We start from the raw sequence: 26,543 nt of genomic DNA on the forward strand, positions 1-26,543 counted from the left end.
GGGAGTGATTGCAACCGGGAGCGAGGGCCCCACCATCCATGAATGCACCTCCGGTTCCTTTTCCAGGTTGCCCCTCATCAACTCTTCCAACTTAATAATACCACTCAAGTACATCGTAGTACTCTCAACTTTCTCCTCTCAACCGCCAACCACACACAACACACACAAAAAATGGCAGACACACCAATAACAGAAGACTCGCTCAAATCCGCTCTCACCGAGCGTCTCAAAGCCACCCATGTCGAGGTCCAGGACATGTCAGGTAAGTTACCGTCTGACCCTGACGTCATTTTTGTTCATCCATCATCATCTTTCCTGTCTTCACTGCCCTCGTCTCATTATCTCCATGTCTTCTTCACTTCCACAACATTCACACCACCACCAATACCCCAAACCCAACCACCAAGTATCCGTCTCACCCCTCATCTCACCACCACCACCACCACCACCACCACCACCATCCACCACAACACTGCATACAAACAAACATATCAACAAACACACCACATCCACCCCGAACCAAACCAAACCCAACCGAAACACACAAAAATATACACAACATGAACCTGGAATGAGCCTCGTCACTAATGACTTCCTCCCCGGGAACACAGGCGGCTGCGGCCAAGCCTTCACAGCGCGCATCGTCTCGCCGCAATTCGCCTCGCAAACCTCGCTCAAGCGCGCGCGGCTGGTCAACGCCGCGCTGAAGGACGAGATCGCGCAAATCCACGCCTGGAGCGCCAAATGTTTTACGCCCGAGGAGTGGGAGCGGGAGAAGGCGAAGGAGGCTGCCAATCCAACAACGACAGGGGATGGTGGGGAGAAGGTGGAAGGGGTTAGTGGGTAGCATGAAAGAAATGGAAGATGGGGGGGGGATTGATGACCCTGAGCTGCTAGAGGGAAGGGGGGCTGAGCGGTTCAGCGAGAGTGAGGAAGGAGGGGGTTTTACGAGGAGTCGTTGTGACTTGGCTCGGGACAGAGGCGGTTTGGGGGAGTTAGGATGAGACGTCATGGCGATGGTTGGTTGGTTGGTGGTTGGTGATAGGGTAAAACACCCTTTCGAAGAGATGGAATGGGTGGGTGTGGATGGATGGATGGATGGATGGATGGTCAGCCGGAACGGATGATCGGAGGATCTTAAACTAAATACCTACCTACCTACCCACCTAATCCACATCCAAGCTGACGATAGATGGATAGATCCTTAAATAGGTAGACGGCCAGTGGAGAGACGGAAGAGATCAATCTCACGAGGGATTACCTTACCTATACCTACCAGCGTACAGTAGTACCTTACCCTACATTCTCGGTTAACAAAGGTATGGATCCGACGCAAAGAAGAATCACACAAAACAATTCATGTACAGCACAACAACACCTACATACATAGCTGTAACATCAAGTACATGCTATTATTGCACACCCCCCAGGTCTCTCCTGTTTGTTTCCCTGTGGTGTATCCCCCACCCGTCCGTGAACCTCAATAAAGCTAAGTAAGTAATGTAATAGTAGGTTACATGGCATTTGTGCCGGCATGGAATGGTATGGTATGGTATGGTGTGATGGATGAATGGGTGAATGGATCCTTGTAAAATCCGCAGCAGCAGCACCTAGCAGCCCATTTATGAATCAACTCCTTCGTCCAGCCCGTCCGTCCGTCCGTCCGTCCAGCCCATTCGACTCCAGTCCAGTTGCTTCGACAAAAAAGAAAAGCAACCATGACTGACGACAACAACAGCAACAAGAAAAGAAGCAACGCAATGCAGCAGCGGCGCAATGATGGTGCGGTATGTACATCACGGTACAGGAACCGCAACCCTAATACAACACACCCCTTTCAACCCTCCAGACCGGACCAAGCAACAAAACTTCCACCACCAACACCACCATCCCCACGACCCTTGAACCAGTCAAACCACCAACCACCATCAATGGTGATTGGTCCTGGGCACTAAGCTGACGAGCGAGGAAGTTTGACAGACACAAAAACTCAAGCCACCATCCCCGCCCCTGCCGCAGCAGCCGGCGTCGACCCTCCCAACCCCAACAACCCCCCGGACCCCGACACCGACGACGACGACGGAGTCGAATCCACAACCATCTTGTCCGCCTTCCCCGCCGCCAGGGCCGCCGCCAACTTCTCCTTATCCCCTTTCGCTCCCCTCGGCTTCCTAACCCCGCCACCACGGGATCCAGGACCACCGCCCCGTCCCCTTCCACTTCCGCTTCCCCTCTCCGTCGTCCCATTCTCCGCCGCCGCAGCCGCAGCAGAACCGCCTCGTGAGGTACCACCTCCGCCACCCCTCGACCCCCTCCCCCTTCCACCCCTACCCCTGCGCGGCCGCTCCTCCGACGGCGGGGGCTTCTCCACCTCCGGAATGAGCGGGCCCGAGTAGACAAAAAACCCGTCCCTGCTCGCGGCCGCCTGTTCCTCCCAGAGCAGCTCCGAGTCGTCGACAAAGTCGTCGTCCTTGTCGTACTCGTCCTCCTTGAAGTTGCGCTTCTTCTTCCGGGCGGGTTTCGTTGGCTCGACGTTGCTCTCGCCCGCGTCCGAGCCGTGCAGCAAAATGTCCTCGTCCATGTCCTCGCCCGAGTCGCGCCCGCTGCCCGAGCGCTCCAGCGCCGCCGTCGCCGCCGCGATGCGCGCCTTCCGCTCGCGGCTGGCGGCGAGCCGCGGATGCAGAGCGTCCCAGCCGTAGCGCTCCTCAGCCATGCGCATAAAGTTGACGTACTTGTTGCACTCGCCAGGAGCGAGGGGGATGCGCAGCGTGATGCTGGGAGCTTCCTGTTCTTCGCCGGGGCGGGCTTTGCCGAAGTCGAGGATGGAGCGCTCGCCGCCCGGCAGAGGCGGCAGCGCGTCGCGGAGACTGCTGATGCGCGGCGACGCCGACGAGGTGCTGCGCGCCTTCTTGGTGGACTCGCGCTCTTGCTGCACGACGGCGGCGAGCTTTTTGCTCTGGGGAGGCGCGGGCGCGGAGCTTGTCTGGGCAGCCGGGTTGGCCCCGGACATGGTCGGAGTCGACGTCATGCTCGTGAAGGACGACGTCTTGGGCTCGGGCTTGCTCGTGGGAGCTGGCGCAGGAGGCGGGGCCGGTGCACGACGCGTTTCTGTGGCTGTTGTGGCGGTCTTGGGCGGAGGGGGAGGCGGCGGAGGCGGATTGGAAGTCCTCGGCGTCTGAGAAGGCGATGTCGGGGCGGCCGACTCGTAGCGCGGGTTCGTGAAGGACGACCGCGGCGACACGACGGTGGCGGTCGGCTGGGGATCGACGAGGCTGGCGATGGAGGGCGACGCGCTGGCGCGGTTCACCACCTGGGTCGGAGCGCGGGGCGAGGCGAGCGGGTTCGAGCTGTACGAGTCGCGATTCGCGAATCCGTCGCGAATGGGATCGTAGTTACCCCTGACGGGGTCGAATATCTGCCTCGTAGGAGCTGGCTCTGGTTTTGGTTGTGGTTTCGGCTGCGGGTCGTCGTTGAGGAGGTTTCGCATGTTCATGGATCCCGAGGCCGTCTCGCGCTTGGGAGCGGGAGGGGTGAATCCGATGTCGAGCGACGAGGACGAGGGACGGGGGTCCAGGTCCATGCGCATCGGGGTTAACTCGATCTTCTCGGCCTTCTCCACCTTTTCTGGGCGCGGCGGGCCGCTGACGGATCGGGACTCAGCCTCGGAGGCGGTGTCGGTAGCGTCGACGGCGGCGGCCTTGCGTTTCCTGGGCGCGGGCGGAGCATTGGGGTCCTTCGGTTTCCTGGGCCGGCGCTGCTTAGGCTGATCAGCGGCGGCGGCGGCGGGAGCGGTGCCGTCGGCAGGAGGTTTCGGCTTGACGGTGCTGCCCGGCTTGCGACCAGGTTTCTTGCGGGGGAGGCCGGCGGCCGTCAAGAGGACATCCGGGGCCGGGTCCTGTTGTTGATGGTGTTGTTGCATGATGGCGAAACGAGAGACGGAACTGGGATCGACAATAATCTCGTCCATTTCGATGTTTGCACGACCGGCGTGGTGAAAACGAGAGGGCGAACCGGGATCCGACAGGACCGATGGAGGCGATGAGAGCGAAGGCGATGAGGTCGGTAATTGATGTTGTTGTCGATGATGATGTTGCATGTTCTGACTTCCTCTCCCCCTAACGCGACTCCTCTTCCTCTAGGTCCTCAGCAGGCGATGGTGCCGCAAGGAACGACCCCCAAGTTTCTGGCTTTGGACCCTTCCAACAGACGATAAATAAAGAAACAAAGGTTGATGAAAGAAGTGGATGTTTGTTGGAGTGTGTGTGGTTGGTCTTCAACGGTAGAACGACACCCCCCAAAGCTGAGCGTGCTCTGCTCTGATAGGTGGGGTTCCTGAAATGTGGGGAACTCCCTCAGGTGGTCCCTTCGGCGGAGCCTTTCGTGCAGAGAAGGAAACTCCAGAAAACCCAGAAAAAACGAGGCCGGCAGCTGCTGCGATGGGTAAGGCGGCGACTCTGATTGGCTGAGCGCCCGTGGAGGTTGGCCCGAGCGCCGGGATCGGTAAGGCCCAGCTCCCAGTTCCGATTTGGGGTTGCCAAGGTGGGGACAGGCAACCTCGTCGGGAATCCCAGAAGCGGCACTGGCCTTGAGATGATGTCGCGACAAACACCACCACCAAACAGCCGCCTTCTTCGTGGTCGGGCTCGCGATGATGATGGTCGACTCGCAACCCAAAATCGAAAAATGCACTGCCGCAGACGGCGATGCCGACGATCGATTGACACAAATCAATTTATTTCGAGTCGGCGAATCAAAATCCGGTGTCTGCACGATGGAAACGGAGAAACGAGATGCGGAAATGATGGGATTTGGGTGCGGCGGTGATGGCGTGGGTGGTGGTTGAGAGAGTGTGTTGGGAGGAGAAAAGAGGAGGAAGAAGGGATGCGAGGTGGACGACGAGAAATGGGTGGGATTTTGGGACTTTGGGGGGTTTGGTTATTTGGCAAAAGCAGGCGATAAAAATCGGGGCTTTGGCCACTTGAGAAAAAGGGTCACGGACCCAAGGGAAATTTCACTTCGGGTCGGGAGGGAGGGAGGGGTGTGCAAAGAAGGGAAGGGAACAACAAAAAGTGAAAACACCAGGGCCGGGTCATCCAGGTCGCCAGGTCGGGCAGGCAGGAGAAAGAAAGGAACAGAGGGGGAAGCGGAAGTGCGGCAGTGCGGCAGTGCGCGGCAGAGCGGCAACGGCAGCAAGTGAGTGGAACACTTCAAGACACAGCAACATGGAATTGGAGGGAGGGAGCCTGATGAGGCACTTCAGTTACTGGTCAGACGACAGAGGCACATCCAAGGTTCGGGGGTATTGACTGGACGAGGCAGGGCAATCCATAACGTTAGGTCGGATGCAAGTCGGTCAGTCGTTCGGTTGGAATGGGGAAATGCAGAGTCAAAGACAAGACAAGAACAGTGAACATGGAACCTTGATGAGCAAAGAAAGGAAGCATCTGACATGCAACAGGAACAGGTTGCAAGCAAGTGCGAGATGCAGAGGCTGGGCACTGTATGCTCCACTCATACCCAAACAGGAAATCCACGAGCAGTTTGCGGCCAATCTTGGCATTTCTCGGAGATCAGACCGACCGATCAGACGGCCGACCCGCGTTTCGTGTAACCCTGCCTGCCGTATTGTACAATACTTAGTACTCATACTGCAGCTCGCCACATGAATGAATTTCATGACATGCACTGATTTAACTTCAAGCTCAGGGAACCTCCGTTTTCTGCCGGTTTCTGTACTGCGGTGTTGGTGCAGCAAATTCTGTGTTTTTGCTGGATGGCTCAGGTTGTCTCTCCAGACAAATACACAGTATGGAATTTTGCAGACTTGAATCGCAACACCGTCTAGCAGTAGTCAACAAGATTGAGCCAGAAAAAGCCGAAATTCAAAGGCTCAAAATAAAGAAACCATCAGTGCGGTTTTTTGATAATTTTATGCATATTGATCTCTTCCAGACTCTTCAGTTGTATGAGAGTGCGTATTGTACTCCAGCCAGCTGCATGCCCGATGCATGTGCTTGCTCTGACACAGTGTCTTCGGTACGTACCTCCCTCGACCCGCAACGTCATTCCTCCGGGAACATGCCCCTTCTGGAAACAAATGAAACAAGCGTTCTTGCCAAGACCCAAGATCTTGGGGCACCCGCGGATCCACCCATGCGGGGACTCCCGGCCCGAGCCCCACATCTGATAAGATAACAACAGCCTTGTGTGCATTTGTGTCGACCATGCCATGCATGCAAAGCTTCCATTCCATCATTCAACAACCAAAATCTACGAGTACCTCGAGGCAAACCTCGACCCAACCAGAACTATGGACTCCACCGACATAATACGCGACCTCGAGGAAAAGGACGTCATTGATGTTCCGTCCGCCTCCTTTTCCTTTCCCGACCCAACAACAACCCCCTCGGGCTTCCCCGCCCCCAAGAAACGCTCTTCTGCTTTCAAGCGCCAGAGGCAAGGAAAACCAGATGCTGCTGCCGTCGCAGCTCCGCCTCCGCCGCCGAAATATGGTCCAGAGAGACCTCCCCAATCTCGCAAACATGATCCCTCCCCGAGCGTCGATGACGAGCGCCGAAGAATCGACGAGGAAAACCGCGCCGTCCTCAACTCCATGACTCCCGAAGAAATCGCCCAGGCCCAGAGAGAACTCTACAACAACCTCGATCCTAAGTTCATCCAGATGCTCCTGCGACGCGCCAACCTCGAGGACTCTACCTGGTCTTTTGACTCCCCTTTCGACAAGGAGAGGGGTTACTCGAAACCAGAGCCTGCCAACTCCAAGGCCTCCGACTCGAAACCGCAACCAACTCGTCGAGTCACAGTCGAAGATGCGCCAGACGATGACTCAGGGAGTCTTCCAAAGAAAGTGGCTGATCTGGACCTTGACGGCAAAGCGAAGACATCCAATGACGACACAACCCGGGACAACCAAACTTCAAAATCCTCCAAGACTGTCCGATTTCAAGAACCTGTCAGCGAAAGTTCCGAACAAACACCTCCCAAAGACGACCCATCAACTTCCAATCCAGCACCTCCCAAGCCCGACTCCTCAACTCCCAAACCCCTCCCCTTTGACGAAGACGCCGCTCCTCCCGTTCCACCACCCAACCTCTTCCCGGCCAAAGACCTCCCCAAAGTCGCCGCCGCCTCCAAGAAAAACCAACAACCCAAACCGCCATCCCAACAACCCGCCTCATCCACCACTACCACCACCGACATCCCCGACATTCCTCACAACACGCACTTTCCCCGGCCCCCGCCCGTCCCCGACCTCGACCCTGCCGACCCCGACTTCCTCGAAAAGCTCCACCAAAAATATTTCCCCGACCTCCCCGCAGACCCGAGCAAGCTCGCCTGGATGGCGCCCATTCCCACTCCGGACTCCCCCGCCGATCTCGAGTCGCCGTACCACCCCTCCCAATCCTCTCTCCCCGTTTCGGCCTTACGCTTCGACTTTCGCGGCCGCCTCATCCCACCCCGCCTCTCCCGCTCTTTACCAGTAACCTTGGGACTGCACCACCACGCCGAAGCCCCCGAGGCGGCGGGGTACACCATCCCCGAGCTCGCCACGCTGGCGCGGTCGTCGTACGCCCCGCAGCGGTGCCTGGCGTATCAAACGCTGGGGCGGATCATGTACCGCCTCGGGAAAGGAGAGTTTGGGTCCGGGACGCAGGGCAGGGACGGCGCCGACGAGGCCGACTTGGCGGTGGCAATTTGGCGGCTGATGCAGCAGGGACGGGTAGTGGAGGGGTTGGAGGAGGAGGTTGCCAGCGAGGGGCAGCGGCATAGGAGCGCATATTGTTATGCGGTGGAGGCATTGTGGTTGTTGGAGCGGGGTGGGTGGACCAAGAGGTGGAGGGCCACGTAGGTTGGAGGTTGATGAAAGAAAGGGTGTCAAGATGGGAGATGATGTTTATGAGATGACGGATGGCGGTGTCAGAATAAAGAGATAAGAGGTGGTGGGTGAATAAAAAAATCATGATAAGCAATGTAGATCAATGAAGAGTATGATATTACAGAGTGAATAAAATCATATCCATGGATGAGAGACTTCGTGCCAGTGACAGTGACAGTGGTGACAGATCACACAGCCGAAAACGCAGAGCAAGTTGGCCAGAAGTGGGTGTGAAGAAATATAGTGATAGTCATCCCCTATAGACAGGAGCGAATACCTACCTCTGCATGATATATCTCCCCAGGTAAGGGAACGGTAACCTGAGTTTCATGAAATCATATCGAACATATTACCTATGACAGGGAACTGTGACATGGAAGATGGTGAGAATGCCAGTGACAACAAGGAAGAGAGATCAGGTATACCCAAGCTTGAACTCATAACAGCGAAATACAAACAACCCAAATGACATAACAAACCAGAAACAGATATACCCCAACAACTTGACCTCTGACCCTCTTCGACCAGCAAGGCGCCACCCACAACCCATTCCACCCGGCGGCCTCCCAGGCCTGATATACCCCTCGCTAGTGACCCGTGTATACTCCGTACTCCGGCACGTGTACGTATATACAAGCAACCCCAACTCGCGCGTTCATCATAGCCAGGCAGGTATCAGTCATCTTCCGGCATACATACCCATACATACAGATATATCCATCAACACCAAAGAAAAACGACATGATCAGTCATCCCAAATCCAAATAACCATCTCCCACCCCTTTTTCACAACCCAACCAACCGAACCCAACCCAACAACAGATTCGTACCTCCCTCTTCCTTGTTTGTCCCTTGCAACCAGTCGATCGATAAACGAGAACGAGAACGGACAGATAGAGACGATAGACGTGGGCGTTTTGTGACGTTCACGACGACGGTGATGGGGAAAAGCGGACGGATGGACGGGGAATAAGATACTGGTAGTAGGGCGGTGGTGGTGATGGTGGTGGTGGTGGTGTTGAGATAGGCGGTGATAAAGAAACGGTAGATAAGGTGGATGACGGACGGACGGACGGACAGTCGGAGTTGAAAGGACGGACGTCAAAGAGTGGGGGGGAAACTCCAGAATCGATTCTTTTTCATCCCATCCGACGCAACATCGGAGCCGGCGTCATTGGGATCTAATATGCCGAAGAAAGAACACACAACAACGGATTAATAAAGATATTCTTTCGTCTCTCGTTGAAGAAAAGGAAAACAAGCGGACTCGGTAGGCCGGTCTGGGGGAAGGGGGAAAAGAAAAACCAAAGGGAAAGAAAGAGAAAAAAGCAAAGCCGGGGGAGAAAAACCAAACACATCCGGTCATTATCATCATACCCATCCAAACCCATTCCCGATCATGATCATCAATCATCAATCCAACCAGACCCCATCAACAAAACCCGTTCATGAACATGAAACCAAACCCTTTCTTACCGCGGCCGATGCGCAAGCGAAACAGAACACCCAGCCCCCGGACCAGAACCAGAAGCAGAATGAGAACCAGAAGAAGAAAAAGAACCACGAACCTGTTGCGATCCCTGCGGCTGTCCTCCCTGCGAAGGGTTCAAAAACGTCCTCTGCGTCCCCAACAACCCGGGCGTGGCCATGACGTGATGATGATGCGGGTGCGCAGGCGTTTGGCTACCGAAACCGATCCCCAACATGGTCGTCTGCTGGTTATAGTACCTCGGGTCCTTCTGGTCCTTCTGGTCATGCTGCTGCTGCGGTTTCCGGCGACCGACAATGTAGTCCTTGTTGTCGATGGTGACGCTCTTGGTCATGTGGTTGACCTTGTAGACGCCGACGAGGCGGGCCGCGAGCTCAAACATGTTGTTGCGCAGCGAGATGACGATGAACTGCGCGTTCTTGGTGCGTTCTTTGATGTAGTTGGCCACGATGGAGACCTGGACAGGCAGACATGTTAGTTACCTAAGGTAACTTGGTGGTGATGGGAACAAAAAACTTACGTTCCGGAAATCCAACGCCGCATCAATCTCATCCATCACATACAACGGCGTCGGCTTGTAATGATGCAGCGCAAACACCAGCGCCAGCGAGCTCAGCGTCTTCTCACCACCCGACAAATTGCTAATATTCTTCCAGCTCTTCTTGGGCGGCATCACGCTGAACAAGATACCCTCGCTGAACGGATCGAGCGAATCCACCAGCTCCAGCTCGGCATTTCCGCCCATCGTGATCATCTGATACATCTCCTTGAGCCGGAGCGAGATGATGCTGAACCCCTCCATGAAGCCCTCCAACCTCAACCTCCTTAGGTCGTCGCACCGCTTCTTGGCCGCGTCGCGCTGCGCCACCGCGCTCGCCAGGTCCGACGACCTTGCCGCGTGCTCCTCCACGCGCCGCCGGTACTCGGCCAGCACGCCGAGGTCGACGTTGACGTTTTGCGTCTTCTCCTCGAGCGCGGCAATCTCGCCCAGCAGCGTCTTCTTGTCCATGCCCGCGAGCTCGTCCTTGCTGTAGCGCGGCAGCTCGAGCGGGCCGGTGCGCCGTTGGGGGGCTGATGATGATGATGCCGAGGCTTGCGTCATGGTGGCGTCTTCGGCCTCGGCTTGGAGTTGCGCCGACGGGTCTTCGTCTTCTTCCTCCTCCTCGTCGCCGCCGTCCTCCATGCTGACGTCTCCGTCGGCGTCCACGGCAGGGCGTTTGGGGGCCGCTGAAGCCGGAGCAGCACCGGAACCGCCGCTTTCCAAGTCCGCAATGTCGGTCAGTTTCAACTTGGACAGCTTCTCCTCCCAGTGGAGGCGCTTGCGCTGGTTATCGGCCAGGATCTTTTGGCTCTCCTCGAGCTTGTTGCGCATCTCGATCTCGACGGCGCGGGTCTCGTTGAGCTCGGCCGTCTTCTCGTCGAGCTCGCGCTTGATCTCGGCGAGCGCCGCCTTCTTCTCGGCCAGGGCGGCCTTGGCCTCCTCGACGCGCGTCTTGAAGTCGTCGGCCTTGTCGCCTTGGTTCTGGATCTCCTCCTCGAGCCGCTCCGAGTCGCGCACCGCCGCCTCGAGCTCCTTGGACGCCTTGGCCTGGTCCTTGCGCAGCTTGACCAGCTGCTTCTCGGCCTTGGCCTTGCGCACCTCGGCCGCCGACACGGCCTCGGTGGTCTGCGCGATTTCCTCCTTGAGCATGTCGACCGTGGCGCGCTGGGCACGGAGCTTCTCGCCGCCCACCTCCATGATCTTGTCCTGCAGCGTCTTGATCTCGTCCTCGACGCTCTGCGTCTCGCCGTGCAGCTTCTCAATGTCGCGGTTGAGTTTGGCAACCTCCTTCTCGAGCGCGGCCATGCGGTTGTCGTCCGTCTGCGACGGCTGCAGCTCCTTGGCTAACTCCTTGGCGCGCCGCTGGGCGTCGGCCAGGTTCCGCTGGGAGCTCTCGACCTCGAGGTGGATCTTTTGCATCTTGGTGTCGAGCTCCGGGATCTGCTCCTTCAGGGACCGGATGCGGGCCTCCAGCTCGCGCTGGCGCTCCTGGAACTCCTGGAACTGCTGCTCCAGGGTGTCGCGGTCGGCCTCGAGCTTGGCGACCTGCTCCTTGGTGGTGCTCGAGACGAGCTTGGACGACATCAGGCCCTTCTTGACGGTGGAGCCACCGCCCGACATGGTACCCGACTTGTCAATCAGCTCGCCGGCCAACGTGACGACGCGCCAGCGGCGGGCGCCATAGGCAATGCGGTTCGCCTGGGCAAGGTCCCGGGCAACGAGAGTATCCTGCAGCGCGTGGTAGAAGGCCGGGCGGAACTTGTCGTCCTTGGGCTTGACGAGATCGAACAGGCGCGGCGCTCCCTCGGGAGTCTCGATGGGCGACATGTCGCGCACGCGCAGCTTGTCAAGGCAGATGAAGTTGGCGCGGCCAAGGTTCGTCTTGCGCAGGTACTCGATGCACTGCTGGCCAGCCTCAACAGTGTCCGTGACGAAATTGTCAAGGGCGGGGCAGGCCGTCGAGATAGCCACATCGTACTTCTCGTCGATGGTGCCGAGGTTTCCGAGGCGGCCGTGGAAGCCGTCGATACGGCCCGACTCCTTCATGCGCATCAGGGCCGTGAGCACGTTGCCCTGGGTCTGCGTGGCAGCGAGGTTGGAACGGGCCTCGTCGGCCTTCTGGCGGGCGTTGGACAGCTGCGCGCGGAACTTGGGCTCTTCCTGGGAAAGCTTCTCGAGCTCGGCGACGGCGCGACGGCCTTCCTTCTGCAAGGCGGCCTTCTCCACCTGCAGGCGCTGCAGCTCCTCGGCCTTCTCGGCCTGGCTCTTCTCGATGGCGGCGATCTTGGCCTCGACCTCCTCGAGGGCCCTGCCGCCGGCCTTGGCTTTGTCGCGCAGGATGGCCATCTCGCTCTCGGCCACGGCGATGGCCGACTGCTTCTGGTTGATCTTTTCCTTCCAGGGCTCCAGAGACTTTTGCTTGGCGGCAATCTGGTCCGACAGGTGCTGGGTCTTGCCCTTGAGGTTCTCGCGAATGACGGCGAGCTGGGCCTCCTCCTCCTTGACGCGCTCCTCGAGGGCGGCGATCTTTTCGGTGCCTTCCTCGATCTCGTTGGCGCACTGCTCGGCCGTCTGCTCGGCCTCGAAGGCGGAACTCTCGGCGTTGGCGATGGCCTTCTCAAGCTTCTTGCGCTTGTCGGCCAAGAACTTGCGCTTCTCGTCGAACTTGACGCGCTCCTGGTCAAAGCGCGTCATCTCCTTGATCAGAGCCTGAGTCTCCTTGTCGAAGGCCTCGTACTCCTTGGAGCCGCGCGCGTAGCTCTTCTCGAGTTGCTTGATGATCTGCTCGCTGCCGTGGTGCTTCTCGAGCTCGGCATCGAGCTGGGCCTGCAGCTGGCCGATGGCCTCCTCGGTCACGGCGATGTTGTCGTCGCACTCGCTGATGTAGAGCTGGTACAAAGCGGACTGCTTCATGGCCAGCTCGTTTTCGTCGCGGATGTAAGCAAGGGCCTTCTCCTTCTTGTCCTCAAGGCTGTTCTTCTCCTTCTCGACGTGCTGCACGCGCCCGCTCTTCTCGAGGCAGATGTCATTGAGCGCCTCAACTTCGGCGGCGGCCTCCTCGATGGGGGCCTTGTACTTGGAGGTGCCGATAATGTCCTCGAGGTACTCGAGCAGGCCGTCTTCGTGTTCGTTGCCTGCCTTGGGCTTCATCTGGGCAATGGACTCGACCTCACCCTGCAAAATCAGGAAGCGCTTGTGGTCGAGGTCGATGCCGCGCTCGCGCAGAAGGGTGGTGACCTCGGTGAAGCTGGACGTCTTGCCGTTGATGTAGTACTGGCTCGAGTTGTTCTTGAAAGCCTTGCGCGAAATGACCAGGTCCGAGTTCGGGATGACCTCGTGGCCGCCGCCGGGTAGGTCAATGACCTCGCGGAAGTGCACGGCGACCTCGCAGAAGTCGAGGTTGGGGTACTGGGCCGAGTTGTGGATCAATGCTGAGATCTTGCCCTGGCGCATCTTGCTGGCGCGGAAACCAAAGACGAAGAGCAGCGAGTCGATGACGTTGGACTTGCCCGAGCCATTGGGCCCGACGACGGACGAAAAGGAGGCGTGGAACGGGCCGACCTCCTGGCGACCGGCGTAGCTCTTGAAGTTGGTGAGGATGAGGTAGGTGATGACGATGCGGGGCTTGGGCCCTGTGTCCTCGACGACAGTGGGCATCATCATGGTGCGCGACTTGAGCATGATGTCCATGGGCTTCTCTAGGATGGTGTCCATGGCCTTGATGGGCTGCGAGGCTGCCATGACCGTCTCGTCGGCCGGGCGCTGCTTGTTGAGGACAGTCGATGTGACGTCAGCGAAGGGGATGCTATGGAGGACATTCATGGGGGTCGCTGAGGGCTTGATGACGGTAGGTGGCGGCTGGAGTTCGGGGGTGGCCGACTTGCGGGAGCGTTGCACGGGGGTGGGCGCGACACTCTTCTTGGGGATGGAGGGTTTCCTGGGGGTGGCATCGTCGTCGGCGACGGAGGGGGCGGCAGTGGATGTCGACACGGTGGTGGCGGCGGTCTGGTCGGGGTCCATGACTTCGCTGGGCTCTGTGACGGTGGGTGGTGGAGGGGCAGCAGGCTGAACGGCAGGCTGAGCGGCGGCAGCAGCGGCAGCAGCAGCCTTTTTTGGCGGACGGCCACGGCGTTTGGGAGCAGCAGCGGGGGCAGCAGTCGTCGATGATGACGAGGGTGCGGGTGTTGGGGCCGAGGAAGATGATGCAGTCTGCGCTGTGGGTTCGGCCGTGGTCCTTCGCCTCTTAGACGCGCGACGGGCAGGTGGGCTAGGCGGGGCAGGAGTGAAGTCATCACCGCTGTCTTGCTGAGCGGTCTGGGGCGCGTCGGGAGCGTCGTCGTCGCTAGATTCGACAATGGCGGTGCGACGGGCAGCAGCCCGCCGTGTTGGGCGCGTCGACATGGTGATGAAGAAAAAACACCTTTCTCACAGAGAAGGTGTGGATTTTCTGGGAAAAAGAAAATATGGAAAATGTCGACGCGGTGGTGGTGGTGATGGTGGGATGGGTGTGTCGGGTCGTGATGCAAAACAATCAACACAATTCCCAAAACAGTCAATTCCCCCTCGAGCCACGGCAGCCCCGCTGTGTCTGTTGACAATGCGCTGTGGATCCCCCAAGCGATTGGTGCTGGTTGCACCTTGTAAACAAACGCAGACATCAGCCACAGCAGCCACAACTTGTCCCCGTGTTTTTGGTTGAATGACCCACCTTTCCTCGCTCCAGCCACAATGCAGGTACCGAGGCAGCAACATCCCTGGGCTCTTGGTTGCATCAATCGGGATTCTTCAACAACAAACAACAAACAACAACTCTCTCACAAAACATCCGAGACATCAAGATTTGAGACATCTTTAACGACCACAACCCTCCCTCTCACATTCCAGTACATAAATCGGGACCCGCCATGTTCGACATATCCCACTTCTCCTCCGTCTTCCCCTCCGAGGGACCCAAACCCTACGACTCCTCGGGCGTCCGCGACATCGAAACCCACCGCAAGACCTTGGACAACCAGCTCTTTATCGACCGCGTCCTCTCCGCCCTCGGTCTCCCACAACCCTCCAACGAGCCCAAACCCTATCCTCCGCGCGGCGACTCCGGCCTCAAACTCCTCCACCACCAAATCGCCTCGGCCAAAGTCTCCGTCCACGCCAAGCTCTCCGTCCTGTACTACCTCCTCCTGGACCACGACTCGGTCCGCGCCAACTCCAACCTCGCCGACGAGTTCGCCGACGCCTCCAACCTCCCCTCCACCTACCAGCTCCTCATGCGCGGCCTCTGGCACTTGGACCGCGCCCAATTCGACATTGCCGTGCAACACCTCGCCCATCCATCTCTCCCCGCCGAGTTCTCCGACGACGTGCTCGCCGTCCTCCTCCGCCACGCCCCGGACCTCCCTACCACAACCACCACCAAAGACACCCCCAAACAAAAAGACTACCACCTCGCCCTGGCTTACTACCACACCGCCCGCCCGCACATCCACAACCCCGCGACGTTCCTCCTCCTCTTCACCGCCCTCGCGCAAACCAGCATCCCCTCCGCCTTGCGCTTCCTGCGCGCCAACGCGCCCGAACACGCGCGCCGCCAGCTCTTTGAGAAGCTGGTCGCCACCGTGCTCGAGCACCCGCTCGCCGCGGGGAGCAAGGGCATGGAGCTGGCGGGGCTGCCGCTCAACACTGATGAGGAGCGGTGGTTGGACGAGTATCTCACCGTCGGCGAGGGGAGGAGGAGTCGGAATGCGCGGGCGCTGGCGGAGTTGAGGGGCCTCGTTACCGGGAAGGGTAATGGTGCCAGTGTCGGGTCGGCGTCGGGGATTGAGTTGCAATCTTCCGCGTCGGCGTCGACGCCGGCCAAGGCTACCGCGACGGTGAGTGCGTTGGGTGGTGGTGTGAGGATGGGGTTGTGAACATGAGTGTGAGAACCTGAGTGGAGGGAGAAGATATCATCAGGACCAGGGTGATCATTTCTTGTGGATTTTGCCGTTTTTGAGCAAAACCTGCTCTTCTTTGGTTGTGCAAATCATGTGTTGGGAGTATATGTAGTGTTCTGGCGAAGGCGTTTTGGGAGCAAAATTCGTTGCACGATAGATACCACGCGGGCGTTGGCAGAGAGGAGGAAACTTGGAAGATCAGGGCATAATAAGACGCGTACAGGCGTACGATGGTACATAATAGACTGTAGAGTATTGTGGTATATCAAAAGAAATCACAAGAGGAAGGATACCGCGGGTACTATGTTAATACAAACCTACCCTAGGTGGCCTAAGGCATCGTCGACGCTGAGTTCTTATGACGCCTACCATTTTTACCTATGTCTGGAACTAATATGTGTTTGAACATTCTTCCATGAACAGTTCCCTGGCTTATTTGAAGCTGAGCAAGGTTAGGATCCACATATTCTTTTGAGTTATTTAGGGTGTGGTTCCCGGGTTGGTCTCATCGGTATAGTTTTATCGAGATAAACTAGGTACCTATATATGTATACGATATGTATACGACCAGTCGACAACTCGACTTGCCAGACTCGGCTCCCTCAGGTATTCATCATTGTGTTTGATATAGACACGTTGATCTATTACCGGAGAAGGCTGTCAACCGACATAGCTATCTTAGGGAGGTCAGGTACTTACTCGGACTGAGGCCGAGGATAAATCTTCCTCTTCCTCTCTCGATATCTGTTTCTGTCTCCGTCCTTAGAGGTAAAGAGCTATATATATATATATATATATATTCCAGAAATGGCTTGTAGGGTGTCAAGGGTATTAACATGATCTCTTGCGTGATTAAGGGATTGGCAAGCCTGTATTGGGAATTTGTAACTACGTACGTATTTTTTTTTCTTCATAGGGGTAGGTTAAGGGATAGGCGTGGTGAACGAGGTGATGTGAACTTGATATGGGATCGGGTATTTTGTGCATGCTTGGATTTTCTTAGCTATGCGAGAGATAATATAACATTGACTCCAGGTCAAGTACGCAACACTGCCACAGCCGAGTCATCAGGACCCCGTCACATTCACAGCGGGGAGGTAGGGTATCTCTCTGCTTGAATTGTGAATTCCATGACTGCCATAAACGTGAGGGATGTACTCATACGCTATTTATGTTCCGCGGTCCGGAGTCACACCCAGCCAATCTCATATCGCGCAGGTCATCATCACAAACCGACACGTTTCGCCAGCCCTCGGATCTTACATTTACACGTTTCCAAGTTGACGGGAGACAAATCAACATCTGCTTAAACAATGCGCCCACTACGCCAAGTACCGAGCTAGAGGAGAGCTGAGCCGTACGACCACTCCGTCTCATGCGCCGATGTTTTTCAGCGAGTCCTCCCAAGCAGCATTCACGCCTGGTGCACACGCAGCGTGCAAAATGCTCACCGTGGTTCGTTCTTAGCCGAGTCTATAGAAGTCAACCCGGACTGTGAATTATAGGTCCTGGATGCAAATATAATGGTTCATATTGGCTTTTCCCAAAACAATCTCACGTTGTGGTGCAGTCGTTAAGGGACTTTTCCCATCGACAGCCAACTCTGCTTGGCCGTTCCACGGACAGGTAAGTGACGTGTCGGCCGACGCAACTCACCTCACCGTCCGACATTACGAGTTAACCCGACGCTTATAGAAAAAAAGTCGAGAAATTTTCAAGTGATTTGGAACATGGCGTCTCAGCCTTCGGCGATTGAGATGGCTGTGTTCTCTTGATTTGGTCATGGTTGTTCTTGGTTGCGTACCAGGACACATGGCGACGGGATGAAGCCGTGCCCGACTCAAAACGGGGCGGTCACCATCACAACACCATCGCAAGACATCTCTTGCGACAGCGCAGATAGAATTCTACAAAAACTCAAGCCTTCAAAAGCCCAAGTCAATTTCCTACCGGTTCCCAGCTCCGACGGTCTTGTGTCTGTACAAGCCAGGAGCCAAAGTTGGGACCCGACAACATGACCACCCCGCCACGAGACACGGTCGCGTGACAGGGACTACACGCACTCCTTTTCGACCTAACGCACGCGATAAACAATAGCTACAGCCGTTCCTGCGGAACAGCACACACACCTACCTGCATTAGAGCCGTGAAGCGGCAAGGGGAATCATTTCACGGGATTCTGGAAAATGTGTTGTGTTGGTTGTGTCGAGGCGACCAATCCTGCGTGGTTGGGTGGCCGCGCAGGACAAACACGTCATTCCTCCTCTGGGCGCTTCTAGGTCGTCCGGCATGCCCCTGCAAAGGGAAGGGAAGCTGATTTGTTGACTTTACTCCTGGGCCGAAAAATGAGATCTTAAAATAATTAAGACGATGAAATGTCATGAAGCCAGGCACAGGAATTGTTTTGCGCTGTGCTGGATGGTTGAGAAGTTGAGGGGCAGGAGAGAGCTGTGTGGATAGCGTCAAACGGTGCGCGCAGAAAACAGGCGGGGCACCTCGAGATGCACCGCGTTTGGATCGTGATAATGGCACCCATTACAGCAGCAATTCGACGGAAAAAAGTAAAATCAATCAGAGCAAGAGTCGGCGAAAGTCGATGACGGTTCTATGCAGTGGTGCGACAAAGTGGATGTGGGCTGATGAGCGTCGAGGCTTCAAGGATGGGTGGTCGCGACGACGGAAACGCGACGACGACGACGAGGAGGTCGAGTTGAATGACGTATATACCATTTCAAAAGCTGCACGTTGTGTTCGGATCGAGTGGCGAGATTGTTAAAAAGAGACGAACTGCAAAAAGGAACAAAGCTGACCGATCTGAACCGTCGTCATTGAAGACCGAATCGAAAGAGAAGAGGGAAAAGAGAGAAGAAGGGGGAGTAGGCCCGAAGTCGAGGGACGGGGGGTCCGCCGGGATCAGAGACGACGACAGCGCAGCAGCACGCAGAGCGGCTTTCGCGAAATGCGGGGCTGATCTGATTGGCTCCCCGAATTTGTGGTTTCCCCGATTTTTTAAGTTTTGGATTTTGGAGGGGGGTGATAATACCGTTGGCAGGCATCCCAATTAGGGAAAGCGCGGCAACGTGCGGCAAGTGATCCAAACACAAGGAACGTAACGCAACAGCGCAGCAGCAGCCAGAAGCCAGCAGCAGCAGCGGAGGAGGCGGCCAACGGACGGCAAGTCGGCAGCAAGAGCGATCCCCGTCGTGCGCCCCCCCGGTCCCTGCCTGTCACCTCACCTCACGGCCAAGTCATCATCAGTCTGCCGCTCCTCCCGTCCATGCTCCATCCCTCCTCTCTCTCTCACACACCTGGTCATCCCCGCCCCCTCACCTCCTTTTTCTTCCGGTCTCTCCATCGCACGATGTGACGTGCATGGAGTGAGGGGTTATGCGTAATTTGAGAAGATGCGATTTTGAAGTAAACAGGGACTAGTGGGCTCTTTGTCTCAACGGCGACGTATCATCAACCACCAACTCGGCGCTTGATCGCAGAGATGACATCGTGGGACATGCAGTTGAAGAATCGGGCACCAGATAGATAATCACAACCAGAGAGAAAGGAAGCCATATCGTAGATTGCCCAAGGTCAGGCAGTGGACCTGAATTCGGAGTTTGTCGCACTAGATTCTGTCGCGAAATGATGAGCCGTATGACACCGGTCGGGCATCATCTGTCCAGACTGGCCCGAGTCACCACCCCAGGTACTAGTTGCTCGTTGCTCATATGTTGTTGATACTGGCCATAATTCGACTATAAGGTCTAAAGGTCAACAGATTGGGCCGCAGCCTAACGCACGCGAGCCGAAGACCAAGCAGATGCAAAATGACGAGGCGCATTCCGCGAGGCACCGTCTCCATGCATGCACAACACATCCGGAGCGGCAGGAAGGGGGCTGGATCATGACTGCCTCATTCATTCACTCATAGGTGCCCTTCGGTGGTTGTGGCCGCTGGGCGCTGATGTGTCGGACCTTCCCTGGAGGGTCGAGAGAGATTCTGACCACTCCCGTGTTGTAAAATGGGAAAGCACGGTCCAGTTGCCCGCTAGAAAATGACCCTGGTCGCTCGGGTGTGCAAGGGTTGGGGCGCCTGGGAAGGTGTGCAGCAGAGTCCGCAAGCCGCAAATCACTCGCGTGTGAGTGAGCCCCCCGCTTTCCCATATAAACACCGGACCACGCCCCCGAGCGCGACTGCCCGCCCACCCTCTTGTTCCCGGTTTCTTTCCCATTTGACTCTACAACGCCGCTTCGACTCTTCAACTAGACTGAGAAGATAGTCGATTCCCTCTTCTTCACTATCCATCCACCTCAAGAATCGCTAGGTTTATCCAGCATCTTTTTACTCCCAAACAAACACAACAATGGCTCCCAAGAAGACCGAGACCAAGTCCACCGAGGCCAAGGCCCCGTCCAAGCCTCACGGCCCTACCTACCAGGTATGCGACGCGTTTTGCACATGGTTTGAGACGCGAATGAGCTTTTTGACTAACGGTTTTCAGGCCATGATCATTGATGCCATCATCGCGGTAATTATCCCCCGTTTATTTTGTCGTGTCGGCTCGGGTGTTGGGGCGACCCCGCCCGACCGGTCGCGCATGAGGCAATCGTGATGCATCACTCATGCCGTGTTGCCACACGCGCCTCGTGGGTTTAGTTGCATGTTGGAATCAAATTTTACTGACGCGTTTTATTTTTCGATTACAGCTCAAGGACCGCAATGGCTCTAGGTAAGCATTTTTGTCCTGTCCTTGTTCATTCGCGTCATGCGACCGTCAACACAAACACTGTCTCTGTTCCCCCCACCACACACAATTGCCACATCATCACCAGCACCATGTCGCTAACATATCTCGCAGCCGCCAATCCATCAAGAAGTATGTCAAGGCCAACAACACCATCAATGTCACCGACAACATGTTCGATGCCCTCTTCAACAAGGCGTTGAAGCTGGGTGTCCAGAAGGGCATCTTCGCCCAGCCTAAGGGTGAGTCGCTTTCTCCTTTCGCTACTTTTCTTATCCCATGCTAACCCCAACCAGGCCCCTCTGGCGGTATCAAGCTTGCCAAGAAGGACGCGCCCAAGAAGGCCGCCCCCAAGAAGGAGACCGCCAAGAAGGAGACCAAGGAGGGCGAGAAGGCCGAGAAGAAGAAGGCTGCCCCGAAGAAGGCCGCTCCCAAGAAGGAGGCTGCCGCCAAGAAGGACGGCGAGAAGGCCGAGAAGAAGGCCCCGGCCAAGAAGGCCGCCGCCCCCAAGAAGGCTGCTCCCAAGAAGGCCGCTGCCGGCGAGAAGGCTTCGGGCGACAAGGCTGCGCTGAGCAAGACCAAGACGGGTCGCGTCAGCAAAGCCGCTGCCAAGCCGAAGGCGGAAAAGAAGGCTGCGGCGCCCAAGAAGGCGGCCGCTCCCAAGAAGGAGAAGACACCAAAGAAGGCCGCGGCGTCGGCGCCGGCTGAGAAAGCGGAAGCGTCGTCGTAAGTCGGGCGCGCCGCGGGGGAGGGTTTGATGTGATTCTTTTTGGTTATGCCTTCTTGTCTCCTGTCTTGATGGGTTTTGGTTTTCTGTGGTCACGCGATGGGGGTGTGCTTTTTTGGCTTTTGGGCTCAGTGTATCTACGGCGTTCTGGGCGGGTTATGTCTATGTGTATCTCTCTGGGGGTTTGTGGCTTTTCTTGGGATAGCATGGAGAGGGATGGAGCACTGCCACGTTTTGGTTTTATCAAGCGCCGGCGGGCGGGAAACATTGGATACTGTTTTTGCTCATCTTTTTATCTTGCGTGTTTTGTGGCATGACGCGAGCGGCCTGAGCGCGCGTGTGTGTGTGTGTGTGTGTGTTTGAAGCGATGCAGCGATGACCAGTGGTCGCGATGGACTCTGCGATGTCTGGAGCCGGAGACGGCTTGTGTATCGTATTGTATTCATACCAGTTGAATTCTTTTCTGTCTGCGATCTTTTGCCTTTGGATTGAAGAATTTCAGGGTGTTCGCGCCTGAGACTAAAATTTGTGTAGACTCGTTGCGTTCCACATCCAGCCGGGGTGGTGTGTCAGGCGTTGGGCCATGTTTGGTGGAGCGTGACAATCGCGTCGCGCGGTATTGTTTACATTGCTTCGTTCATCCCGAACGGAACGTGGGACTTGAGAAATGCCTCCGGAGTAATTAACGGTGGCTGGGTAAATTGTTGGACACCAGGGAAATTTGATATTTAATGTTTATGCACAGATATCATGAGTTGGGCGCAGTTCGATTTGAATCTGTCGAGATGCAAGTTGGTCAAGGTCAAGGAGGCGACGAGAATTGCGTTGCGTAAGTCGAGTGTTTGCGAAAGTGTTACGTTTTGAATAATTTTTTTTCTTGGGTATGAACTCCAACTGGCTCTAATCCAACAAACTCCCATGTCGCCCAACACAGCAGAAATTTAAATTTGGTGGCGGTGGTGGAACAAAACCAAATCTCTCCCCCTCCCGGCCGTCGAGCAAGAATTGAGAGAGCTCTAGAGGGGAGATGAGTGATGGATGGACGTCGGATGGCCCGTGCTTGATCTGCGCCGTAAAGGGAAAGTGGGGTGTAGAAGGTCTTATCGAAGCTTTTCGGTGGCCCACAACTTGCCGTTATCGGTTTAGTTATCTGTTATCAGGTGATTGGGGTGGGTTTTCACTCGTGCGTCGGGACTCGGCGCGTGCTGCTGGGGCTGTGGGCTGTGAGCTGCTGGGCTGCGCTGCACTTCTTGCTTCAGCCAGGTCGGGCTGCAACTTGGGGAGCGGAGCTGGCCTGGCCTGGCCCCACGTCTCCCGTCCCGTTTCGCCTTTTCTCATTCCGATCCATGCTGTGAACCTTGAGCTCAGGTCCCACCTGCTGCTTGCATCAACGTCCGAGCAGAGCAGTCCGTCGTCAGACATTGCGCGCCTGATTGTGACTTCCAAGGTTGGGAGTTGTCTGTTCATGGCTCTGATAGACATTTTGAGCGATCACGTGCCTCTGCAACATTATTGCATTGATTGACAAAATTTGGACTTTTCAAGATTTGTTTCAAGGGTAACAATAGGATTTTTGCTCTGATTAATTCCTAGTGTACGGAAAGGAGGGCGTTTGTTCCTTTGGTGCCTGGCAGGACGGGAAGGCTGACACCGGACTAAACACCTCCTTCGAGCCATTGGCTCGTCTGTCTGGCTCGCTTTCCGTTCGCCCTCAACTCCTGAACCTGAGATTCGATTCCTCACAAACGGCTTTGCATTGCATCGTCTATCGAACCCACCTCTCTTCGTCCCTTCAACGTCTTCAAAGTCGGATGCGGAGCACGCCACCTTATTCCCAACGGCGATGGATCCCTAGCTCCCCGCTCTGGCACCCCGTTGTGCGACCACCATCTCTGTATCTGCCTCCGGTTCGACCATCCATCAAGACAAGACCGTCTACCTAAGTACCAAGATAGCTCGTCGGTAATATTATTTTCACGAGACTGTCCACCGCGATAGTGCATCAACAGCACCGCCGCCTCCGCCATGGCCCAACCGTCGTCGTTCGGGTCTAACAACCCCTTCCGCCGGAAGTCCTCCAATACCACCGGCCCCGCCGTCCACCCCGTTCCCCCGTTCCCGCGCTTCCCGGACGCCAATGACGATGCATACGCCGCCGGCATGGATGTGCTTCCAGCCCCGGCTGACGCGCAGCGATCGAGCATACGTCCTGACGCCCCCTCGTCCCTCCCGCCCGCCGATCGCTTCCGTTCGCATCTGCAGGCCCTGGCGAATATGTCCTCCGCCGGCGTCGAATCTGCATCTGCGCAACCCCCGCCGCCGCCTCCACCTCCGAAGCAGAAGGTCGCCAAGAAGGTCCGCGTGCAGTCCCCGCCTGCGTCGCCTCTTGCATCCCCGGCTGAGAGGAGGGGTCAAGGCGGCTATGGGTTTGTCGAGGGTGGGCTAGGAGAAGAGGGACAAACCGATTTCGCGGGGAGGGGGATTAGTTATGATGACAGTGATAACAGTAGTAGTGTCAGCGAGAGCGAGACTGGAGGTGAGGAGACGGATGAGCAGACAGACCCGTTCGCGTCGAAAGAGTCGCTTGCTGCTGCTGCACCGGATGTGCCCAGCTCAGGGAAGGAGGAGGGTAAGGCTCAACATGGTGGGGTTGGGCAGAACCCGTTTCAAAGAACGCTGAGGGATATTGAGCCCGCGCCGAGGGCTGTCGTGGAGCCTCAGGCTGACGATGTTAAGAGTTCTGGTTCGGTGGCAGGGAGGAGGTCGACGCTTGACGTGAGCGCCTTTGGGAGGCTGTTGATGACGGGGCAGGTGGATGACGCTCAAAGGCCGGCGGCGAGCGCTGGGAGTCCCTCTGCGCCGGCGCCTCGGAGATCGACCATAGAAGGGTCTGCGACGCCGCAGACATTCTTGAGCTCGGTGACAGGGCAGGACAAGGTGGCTGGAGGCTCACAACAGCCAAGTCTACAACCGGCTGCTTCGATCAAGAAAAAGCCGCCACCACCGAGCTCACGACATGGCAAGCTGATCAAGCCGGGGCCAGGCGGCGAGGGAAGATCCGCAACGGTGAACAACCCATCCCCTGTGTCTCCCCCACCCGCCAGGGCTGCTACACTGCCCGTTACGTCTCCGACCAAACAGCAGTTTACTACGTTGTCGTCTGACATCAACAAGCCGCTCCCCGCCGCCCCCATCAGGTCCCCCGACGACGAGCCAGAGAGCATCTTCGATCGCGAGGCGGCAGGGAAAGTGCCCGAATTTGATGCTCCGTCAGGCTTGACTGTATCTCCCCGACCGATGACGCCATCATCATCATCAACAACAACCACCCCGACACAACAACAACAGCAGCCACCACTGAAAAAGCCACCACCGCCTCCTCGTCGACAACCTCATGCGAGAGCTGAGAGCAAATCTGTTGCTGCTCCTGCTACTCCTGCTGGCCCTCCGGCCGCTTCGAGCGCGTCATCACCAGCTTCGCCCGCCCAACGCGACGACGCCGACTCACCGCAGTCCTCCTCGCTCCTCAGGACCCCGTCTATCAGCTCCTCGCGCTCGCGCTCCTCCAGCCTTCGCGCAAACGTGCATGCCGCAGCGCCGGCGCCGCCTCCGCCGAGGAGACAGGGCCAGCACACGCGCGCGTCGCAGTCCGTGAGCGCGGTGTCGACGGTTCGGGATGGGGAGGGCGAGGTCTCGCCGGGCGCAGGGACGGGGACGAATGTAGGTGCAGCGTCGGTGTCGACGATTATATCGCCGTTGGCGAATGTTGGGGATGATTACCTCGTTGCAGGAGGAGGAGGAGGGGGTAGCAATGGGACGAATTCGCCTGCGGGGTCGATGACGCCGGGAGCCATTCATACTGCCGCACGTATTGCCGCAACGGTTGCGAGCCCGAGCTCGAACCTGAACCCGTCGTCACCTTCGCAAGCGCCATCACCTATGGCTTCTTCCTCGTCGGCGACCACGACTGGACTCCCTCCTCCTCCTCCTCCTCCTCCTCCTCCTCCTCCTCCTCCTGCTGCTGGATCGTCGGGACCACTACCAACACAACCAAGCAGCCCTCCAGCTGGTGGTGGACAGCCGGCGAAACTCGCCCCGCCGCCGCCCCCGCCGACGAGATCGAGGAATTCGTTGAGGGCAAAGCAGCGGTCTTTGAGCGGCGGCAGCGCGACTGTTGCTGCTGCTGCTGCTGCTGGCGGCAGTGGTGTTATGGGGAGTAATAGTAGTAATAACGGAACCAACAACTCGACGGAGCTAAACCGGCGCGTGAGTGGTGGAAGTATCAGGAGTAAGAGCAGCAAAGACGCGCCGCCTCCGCCACCTCCTCCTCCTCCCCCGTCGTCGAGGAGGGAGAGGAACAGCTTGGACGGTCACGCACACGGGATTGGGATTGGGAATGCGAGTGGGAGTGGGAGCGGCATCGGCGGGGTGAACGGTTCGTCTACTGTTGCTACAGCTGGTAGTATTACTTCGCCGCTTGTTTCTTCTTTGCCTGCCGCGGCGGCGGCTGGTGGTGGAACGGGTGGCGGATTTGATGCTACTATTGCTGCTACTACTTCTCCTACGACGCCACCTGACGCCGGGGCTGGAAACGGGAGCGACGAATCCGTCCAGCTTCGGGGGCACGAGTCGCACGCAGGCGAGATCCTGGCCGACTTGACGGCGCTGCAGAGGGAGGTGGATCGGTTAAGAGGGGAGATGGAGAGGGCTGCTACTGCTGGTGCTGGTTCTGCTGGTGCTGGTGAGGCGGGAGGGAAGTAGTATGCTTAGGTCGGTCGGGCGTGCGTTCTGCTCACGGGTAGGGGTTATCTGTCATCGACCTGGAGCGAGGTACATAGGTAGTCCATATGAGAGAAAATCGCGAGTGGTTGTTGGAAGGGTGGGATTTTTTGGAAGGAGGGTTTGTGTGTTTGGGTTTTGAATTGTTATTACTCTATGGGTTTGAAGGTCTGTTCGTATGGATGGCATGGTCGGTTAGGGTCTTGGGATTGGGACGGACATGTGATGTGGATGGGTGGGTGGTTTGTTTTTCGGGCTCTGGGTTCTATCATACTACAGGTTATCACAGACAGGTTGGGGATATCTGGGCATTGATGTACATTACTGTGCGAGACGAGGATACTCTGATCGGTATGTAGGTTTGTACATGTGGAATCAAGCCAAACTCAACAAGCAATTGACCCAGGGTCCTTGGAGCGAAGTGCGCTCGTGTCTTCA

General features: G+C 57.0%; 9 protein-coding genes across 9 annotated transcripts; 6 read left to right on the forward strand and 3 right to left on the reverse strand.

Moving 5' to 3' along the window:
- Nucleotides 1-171: 171 nt before the first annotated feature.
- VTJ04DRAFT_7139 (uncharacterized protein) lies at nt 172-847 on the forward strand (the record flags this gene model as incomplete). The annotated part of the gene is made up of 2 exons (XM_069365433.1): nt 172-262; nt 612-847. 2 exons carry the CDS (start codon nt 172-174, stop codon nt 845-847), a joined length of 327 nt encoding a protein of 108 aa, XP_069216468.1.
- A 163-nt stretch (nt 848-1,010) lies between these two features.
- On the forward strand, nt 1,011-1,955 carry VTJ04DRAFT_7140 (uncharacterized protein; the record flags this gene model as incomplete). Its single annotated transcript, XM_069365435.1, has 2 exons — nt 1,011-1,109; nt 1,647-1,955. The coding sequence occupies 2 exons, from the start codon at nt 1,011-1,013 to the stop codon at nt 1,953-1,955; spliced, it is 408 nt and encodes a 135-aa protein (XP_069216469.1).
- Nucleotides 1,956-1,990: 35 nt separating this feature from the next.
- VTJ04DRAFT_7141 (uncharacterized protein) lies at nt 1,991-3,967 on the reverse strand (the record flags this gene model as incomplete). Its single annotated transcript, XM_069365436.1, has 1 exon — nt 1,991-3,967. One exon carries the CDS (start codon nt 3,965-3,967, stop codon nt 1,991-1,993), a length of 1,977 nt encoding a protein of 658 aa, XP_069216470.1.
- Nucleotides 3,968-6,310: 2,343 nt separating this feature from the next.
- On the forward strand, nt 6,311-7,870 carry VTJ04DRAFT_7142 (uncharacterized protein; the record flags this gene model as incomplete). Its single annotated transcript, XM_069365437.1, has 1 exon — nt 6,311-7,870. One exon carries the CDS (start codon nt 6,311-6,313, stop codon nt 7,868-7,870), a length of 1,560 nt encoding a protein of 519 aa, XP_069216471.1.
- Nucleotides 7,871-9,036: 1,166 nt separating this feature from the next.
- VTJ04DRAFT_7143 (uncharacterized protein) lies at nt 9,037-14,328 on the reverse strand (the record flags this gene model as incomplete). The annotated part of the gene is made up of 3 exons (XM_069365438.1): nt 9,037-9,078; nt 9,466-9,843; nt 9,907-14,328. The coding sequence occupies 3 exons, from the start codon at nt 14,326-14,328 to the stop codon at nt 9,037-9,039; spliced, it is 4,842 nt and encodes a 1,613-aa protein (XP_069216472.1).
- Nucleotides 14,329-14,831: 503 nt separating this feature from the next.
- Nucleotides 14,832-15,836, forward strand: VTJ04DRAFT_7144 (uncharacterized protein; the record flags this gene model as incomplete). Its single annotated transcript, XM_069365439.1, has 1 exon — nt 14,832-15,836. One exon carries the CDS (start codon nt 14,832-14,834, stop codon nt 15,834-15,836), a length of 1,005 nt encoding a protein of 334 aa, XP_069216473.1.
- Nucleotides 15,837-20,218: 4,382 nt separating this feature from the next.
- On the forward strand, nt 20,219-21,329 carry VTJ04DRAFT_7145 (uncharacterized protein; the record flags this gene model as incomplete). The annotated part of the gene is made up of 5 exons (XM_069365440.1): nt 20,219-20,293; nt 20,357-20,383; nt 20,562-20,584; nt 20,714-20,841; nt 20,896-21,329. 5 exons carry the CDS (start codon nt 20,219-20,221, stop codon nt 21,327-21,329), a joined length of 687 nt encoding a protein of 228 aa, XP_069216474.1.
- Nucleotides 21,330-21,372: 43 nt separating this feature from the next.
- On the reverse strand, nt 21,373-21,594 carry VTJ04DRAFT_7146 (uncharacterized protein; the record flags this gene model as incomplete). Its single annotated transcript, XM_069365441.1, has 1 exon — nt 21,373-21,594. One exon carries the CDS (start codon nt 21,592-21,594, stop codon nt 21,373-21,375), a length of 222 nt encoding a protein of 73 aa, XP_069216475.1.
- Nucleotides 21,595-23,351: 1,757 nt separating this feature from the next.
- On the forward strand, nt 23,352-26,087 carry VTJ04DRAFT_7147 (uncharacterized protein; the record flags this gene model as incomplete). Its single annotated transcript, XM_069365442.1, has 1 exon — nt 23,352-26,087. One exon carries the CDS (start codon nt 23,352-23,354, stop codon nt 26,085-26,087), a length of 2,736 nt encoding a protein of 911 aa, XP_069216476.1.
- Between the last annotated feature and the right edge of the window lie 456 nt (nt 26,088-26,543).

This window comes from Mycothermus thermophilus, assembly GCF_041956435.1.
Source record: "Mycothermus thermophilus strain CBS 625.91 unplaced genomic scaffold VTJ04scaffold_5, whole genome shotgun sequence".
Taxonomy (NCBI): Eukaryota; Fungi; Ascomycota; class Sordariomycetes; order Sordariales; family Chaetomiaceae; genus Mycothermus; species Mycothermus thermophilus.